General features: G+C 43.9%; 1 protein-coding gene across 1 annotated transcript; it reads right to left on the bottom strand.

Moving 5' to 3' along the window:
- Positions 1 to 980: 980 nt before the first annotated feature.
- Positions 981 to 2996, bottom strand: LOC308226615 (interleukin-8-like; the record flags this gene model as incomplete). Its single annotated transcript, XM_080628500.1, has 4 exons — positions 981 to 1011; positions 1583 to 1666; positions 2456 to 2591; positions 2933 to 2996. The coding sequence occupies 4 exons, from the start codon at positions 2994 to 2996 to the stop codon at positions 981 to 983; spliced, it is 315 nt and encodes a 104-aa protein (XP_080484626.1).
- Between the last annotated feature and the right edge of the window lie 4038 nt (positions 2997 to 7034).

Below are 7034 nucleotides of genomic sequence, written 5' to 3'. Positions count from 1 at the left end.
CTACTGGAAACCATCTGCATTCACCAGAGGCAGTAATTTACTGTTGCAATAAACCACCCCTTGCCCTTCGGTGAACCCATCCCATGGTGGATGAAAGAAAATACATCCTTGTTTTCAGTTCTGTATTTCAATACAGAAATTAGTAACACACAATATTGAAGTGAAAACATCTCCACAAACATTTATTAGGTGCATATCAAAAATGTTCTCCATGAATAAATAAAAAAGTATTGAAGACCAATGACATCCTTACGCAAAAGTAAAAATAAATACATAAATAAATAAATAACGTGCCTCTTTCTAACCAAAAGATGGCATTAAAATGTATCTTTAGACCTTCACAACAGTAATTCACAATAAATAATAGCTTGAAAATGATGACAGTGTCTCAGAATTTTGATGTCCTAACTCTGCAGGCTCCCTCTTTTGGTCAGCAGCCCGCTCTGAGCAAAAAGTTTCAGTAGCAGTGACCTAAACTTGATGCTCCCCTATCAATGCTTTCCCAGAGAGGAGTTAGGTGCTGTTCTTTTCCTAAATAGCTGAAAGGGAAGGTGTCATTTAGTGAAAGCTCTGCACTGATCCAGCTGTGTTTACCAAAACTTATTCCAGGATCTCTCCATATCCTTTCACAAGCAGTGTCTTCTGCCTGCTTTTTCTGGTGTCAGTGATTCCTCTCCTACCTAATGTGACCTCTGTAAAATACTTAAAGTACTGTTGTGAGCTAACTACAAAACCTGATCTAGTTCAAGACGTTCCTGCTTATTGCAGAGGGGTTGGAACTAGACGAGCTTTGAAGGTCCCTTCCAACCCAAACCATTCTGTGATTCTGTGATTCTAAATCCAGGGAATCCATACGCTCTTGGTGCTGTTAGAAGTGTGAATATAGGCAGCGGGAGGAGGTGAGGTGCCAGAAGCTGGATGGGCATCTCCATCTCTTTTTTGCCTTGCCGCAGGAGTTAGGATGTTTTGTCTTCTTTGTCTTAGGACACTGTCTCAGGTTTGGTGTTTGCCCTAGAAAGAAAGAAAATGGAAAAGGAGACAATTGGAACTTGCCTGTGGAACAGGTTTCACTCCCTGGAGTAAGATGAGATCCACCACTAAGGGTTTGTGCTTCTGTGTCCAAGCCCCTTAAAAGCTGCAACTGAACCTAACGGCTGCTGGTACGTTGTGACCTTTCCACAAGTCCTCAGTGACTGGGGGCTTCCACGGCTTCTCTTGGGACCTTGTGGGCCTGATTTCCCCCACTCATCTAAACGCTGTTTCTTGCTTTCTACCATAGCAAGCAAGAGAAAACCCCTCAGTTAATGCCTGGTTTTCCTGAGCACTCAAGCTGCAGGTTTTCAATGCGCTTGTGCCTACAAGAGGGGTAGCTACCATTCACATGGGGTGTGGTATAAGGGATCCAACCTCATGCTGATGATTAAAGACCAAAACAATCTGAGTTTATCTCATTAGTGAACAGAAACATCAGTAGCTGCCTGAGGAGACTGAGTCTGTGAGAACTTTACACTGCACACGTTTGCTGGCTCAACTAAAACACTGCTTTTGGATAAGCCATGCTCACTGAGAACAGGCAACTCACTTGTCTAGGATTGCCTTGACGATGAGCTTCACCCAGGGAGCGGTGGGCTCCAAGCAGACTTCCCGTCCGTCCGTCAGGGTAGCTCTGCAACAGAGAAAGCAGGAAGGGAAAAGGTCAGGTCTGTTTAGGGAAGTCCAAGGCAATTTCCCTTTTCCCTCCTAACATCATTCCAGGTGTACACTGACACTTTCTTTACTTCAAGCTGCATCAGCTGAGGCTGTAGCCTAACATAAAGGTTTTGGGGTTTTTTTTAAAGGTTTCATATCTTCTCATACCTGTTTGAATGCATTAAACCATTTCAGGACTCTCATGCTTTCCAAACCGATTCTTTCCCCCTGTCCCCTTTCCCCAGCTTGTGATGGTACTTAACTCAAGGGTTAATTCTTTCCATCCTCATTCACAAACGGTACTGCCCAGTCCACAGGAATTTTGCTACAACAGAATTTCTGGAATTGTGGCTGGATTGTATGATCTGGGTGCTAAGGGAGTTTTTTCACTGACTTGAGTAGAACTGTGATCACTTGATTTGACCTGGCCATCACATTCATGTTTTGAACACTCAGCATGGCTCCATGCATGAAATTAACTTCTCATCTGCTGGTGGAATTCAGAGTATTAGAAAGCTCTTTGCTGTCTGATACGAGCTTAGGTTGCAATATTTGCATGGAGTGTCTGAAAAGTGGAGTTGTCAAGACAAGACGGGCTTTCTAACACGTACCGTGCTGTCTGTCACAGCAGCAGCATTGCTGGTCTGCGTTCTGAGCAGCTGCCTGAAGGCTCACTCCATCTGTCAGTGAACTCTTACCTCACCCTGAGTGCAAAATCTGTTTCCTTCTTGTTAAGTAGTCGGGAGGATATTGCAAAAGCACTTACATGACTTCAACATTCTTGCAGTGAGGTCCGCTGGGGATGAGGTTCACGTTGTGAATGAACTTGGGATGGATGAACTTGGAATGAGTGCCTATGCACTGGCACCGGAGCTCCATTGCTGAGCGTGGCAGGGCCTTACCTGCAAAACGAGAAGGAAAAATAAGGTGCACTCTTTTCCTCTTTCCACAGCAGAGAAGCATGGAAACACAGAATGGTTTGAGTCGGAAAGGACCTTAAGATCATCCAGTTCCCACCCCTGCCATGGGCAGGGACACCTCACATTAGACCACGTCACCCAAAGCTCTGTCCAACTTGGCCTTGAACGCTGCCAGGGAACATTCACCACTTCTTTGGGCAGCCTCAATCAGGGCATGTTCTTTTGCTTGCAGTATTAGAAGAGTTATTTGCTGCACAGCACAGTACCTCTGCCATCAGCGTTTGCACGAGCAATTAGAAGAGCTTTAGAAAGGATTTCTGTACCTTTTGTTCCCACCGCTGAGATGAAGAGAAGGATCAGGACCACAGCCACAGCCTTGCCTGTCATGATGCAAGAGTGTTTGTCCCTTGTGTTCCACAGGCCTGATGCTGTGATGAGGTGAGCCCCAAAGGTGGCCAGTGCTGGTGCCTTGGGACCTGCTGGGTTTTATACTGCCTCGGCCTCCCTGGCACACATGGGTCATGCCAATGGAAACTCCAAACCTGTAACATGCTGCTGTGCCATGAGTCACGGGTGAGTGGGCAAGCCCCTTGCCCCAGATGACCATGAAACTGCTTTTCAGTAACAGAAAACACTTCATTAATCAATGAAATAAACAGAAAAACATAGACTCTGTACACAATTGCCCTGGACTTAGCTCTGTGGAATCTATAGGGGGGTTGTAATACTCTTACTTCTTGTCATTATTTTCTTCTGTATCTTTGTCCTTTTGATGTTATTATTATCTTACGCCTTGTGACCTTCCACTTCTGGTAGAAGGCATTCATTCTGTGACTTTCCATCTGTGTCTTTGGGCTTTGATTTTAAGACACAATAGAAGTAGGAACTATTACTTTGTGGAAATGATAGGTACTAAAACTGGATTTAATGACCTCCCCTTGTCCCTATATGCAACTACATTTAAAAAAGATCTTCCTTATATGCTAAGATAACTTCTGCAGAAACAGTATTTTTGGATACATTAAAACCTAGCATCACTGAAACAAGCAACAGAATCCAGATTGACACATATTGAGAACTGTTATTATGGTATGATGAATTGCTTTGCCTGATCAGATGGAGGTTTTTTGAGGATGACTGCTTCGTCTGAACCCAAAGCTTCTTGGCTGTTTGCTGCTTTCAATTTGGGCAGAGGGAAACTGTAAAAGCTGCTGGAGGATTCTGCTTCTGAAATAAATTGAGGCACCTTTGCAAACTGAAATGTGATCCTGTAAAGAGATTTCTTCTGATTTTGATGAAATTAAAGGGATCATGAAGAAGGTTTATGCCCATCAAGTCAGAGAGGCACAACCATTTTTATTAACAATAGAAAATAACACTAAACCACAAGGAATTCCATTGTTGTTGCTCCACCAGGTAATGGAGACAGTCAAAGGAACAAAGGATAGGACCAGGCAGGAATGAATGCAGGTTTATTATTCTCTGACTCACCATGAAGGACACAGGGGGCTCTGTGTGCCAGGCTGATTTCCACACGACGTTACCGTACAGACCAGTGTCTGGAGTTTTACACAGTTAGGTTTATAAATAGTCTTGGAGGACTTGCAGTGAACATAACTGGAGTAGCAAATGTGAGCAGATAAGCCCTTAATTACAGCCCTCCTGGTCTGACTAGTGAGTATCTTCTCTTCAGTCATGACCACCAGCAGGCGTATGGGAAAAGATCGAGTGCCTTTGAGACTTACCCGTAGTGTCCCACTCCAAGCCTGGTTTCATTTGATGCCTCCTGATTCTTTTACAGGAAATCATGAAGCAGATATTGATCATTATCCCTGATTTCCACCTCCTTCAGAATTCTGTAGACCTTTATCACATCTCCAGGTTGATATCTTCTTACAAAGTGTCGTGTTGCCTGATAGATAATAGCAAGGTTGTTCATTCCTATCTCTGGACTTTTTATTTCCCCTTGGCACACGGTTTCCATGTACAGCCAGCTGTTTACAGAAATGCAAACCAGAGTATCAATGGAAATGCCTTCCGGCCTGTGAACAAGGAGAATAGAAAAGCGTGAATTGCTATGCCTGAGGAGAATTTCCAGATAAACACACGAAACCGGTATTTGTCTTTGATTTCATTAATGATGAAATTATTGAAGCTGAAATTATTGCTTAGGTGTCACAAATCTATCATAGGTGACACTATGATTACATATAACAAATCTTGATATGGAGCAGTGGGAACAACTGAGCAGAGCTGGGGAGGCCATGTTTTGATGCGCAATTTGAGAGGTAATGAGTGGCAAAATTGGCCTGCAAAAACCCACAGTCAACAAAAGTACCATTCCTTCTGTGGTTACAGAGAGAAGTCAGAAAGGATGAACTGTAAATGAGAAGTTCACGTGTTCTATAGTAAACCTTGTGATTTGGGTGAAAGAGGGGAGCTGCCGTTTTGATTTATTTGCAAGGAGCCAGTTTTGGAGATGTGAGGCGGTGAACGAAAAGCTGCTGAATTTCCAATGCATTCAGTCTCTGACTGCAGAATTCCTAAGCCTTAACCAGGAGTATTGTAACAATGCCTGGAAGCCTCCAGCAGAATAAACACCTTTTTTTTCACACGGATCATAAATGCAGGTACCAAGAAGGTTCCATTTTCTTCCTAAGGCACTCAGTAAGAGTTTTGCAGATCATCTTCTGTACGCTTCTCCTCAGCTTTTCCTTACCTGTGAGCGACCTGGAACTTTACATTTCCATACGCTCCCATGAGCAGTGGGGAATTTCTTCCCCTTGGAGAATCCTTTGCACTGCTCTGTCCTCATCTCCCTCAATGATTGCTCACTGGTATCTTTAGAAACGCTGCCTCATGCCTAGATTTTTAGATCCAAACATGTCAAAGATCATTTAGAAATAGCTGAGCAGCTGAGTCAGTGAATGTGACAACTCATGTTGGGGTTTTTTTGACAGATTATTAGGTTCAGCAGGAAAGGGTAGTCCTGCCTGAGCTTTAAATTGCCTTCAGGCAAATTCTTCCTCTGATTTTCTTATACTTCTGTGACCCTGCATGCAAAATCTATGCATAGTCTTGATAAGCAAAGGGGAAATGGGTCAACTTCTTTGTGTCTTTTTTGGGCAGTCTAGGTCTTCAGTATTTTGGTGGTGAGAAAGTTTCTATACTGAACCTTCCCTGAGACAACCTGACTGACTTGAGAGGGCTGAACAGAGAACTTACAAATACCACAGATAGATGCCTTTTCCTCCTATGTCTTAATTAGATAGCCACAACCCCCCCCAAGATTTGAAGTTTGCCTATCAAACTGAGTGACTTCTGTATGAAAGAGATGGACTAAATGGCTGTAAATAGAAATGCAGCCATGAAGTGCAGGTTGAGTACCTATCTGAGCTTCAGCAGCGCCCGGGTCAGCCCTCTGCAGAAAGAGTCTTTCTCTTTTGTTTAGCTAATATGCAGTTCTGAAAGCTTAACTCATTGGGATGAGCCCTTCCTCTTGGGAAAGGCTCACTAAATTTGTGTGGTTGTCTCTGCCCCTCCTCCTGAAGGACATGCTGGATATTTACCACCACGAACAGGAATGGAAATTGCATCCATTCATTTCTAGACTGAGTGCTGAGCATGGAGTGAAGTGTGTTTTCTGGACCAGTCCTGCACTGAGCAGGTGTTACAAAGGTCACTGTGCGAGTGCTTTAACAAAGGAGTGTTAATTAGTCACACCATTGCACAAAATCTTCTGAGAACAAGGATGAGAGCCTGAGCTCTGCTGTACCACAGAGCTACTTCCTCACAGTGCAGGAGATGATGATCCCTATTCCTTTATTGTCCATGGTTCTTGCTGTTGTTGCAACACCTATGCTGGTGAATACTTTTTTCCACTTCCACTGCTGATGAAATCTCTGGTTTAGATGCAGGAGAAGCACCTTCGAGTTGTGTCGCAAGGGGACCTGGCACGTGGGCCTCCTGGCAGCACAACTGAGCATCCAGCAATACACAGATCTAGAGCACATCTAAACCATCACTCTCACTTCCTTCTCCCTCCACTGAGTTTTCTGTTAGCCAGCTTAACTTCCCTTCTTTCCGTTAGCTGTTCTGGGTCCTAGTGCTATGCATTTAATGCTCCTCCCTTCAGCTGGACCTCCAAAAGTCATCAATGGTGGTGCTGAGCATTGCTTCAGCAAAACCCTGGAGCTTTTTGGGGGGTTAAGCATTAAGGAATTTCATTACTGTTGTTCTGCCAGGTAATAGATACAGTCATAGGACAAAGCAGAACATCTAAGGTTGACTCAGAACTTTATTCACGGTTTTCAGCAGTCCGAAGGAATCCAAGATTGCAGTCCTTCCTTTCTGAGCCCTTTGGCCCATTCACAATACAATCGAAAGCCATCTACTGATTGGGTTTGTTGGAAAAGATCTGCCTTT

This window comes from Psittacula echo, assembly GCF_963264785.1.
Source record: "Psittacula echo genome assembly, chromosome: 1".
Taxonomy (NCBI): Eukaryota; Metazoa; Chordata; class Aves; order Psittaciformes; family Psittacidae; genus Psittacula; species Psittacula echo.
This window is presented reverse-complemented; position numbering and strand designations above follow the sequence as displayed.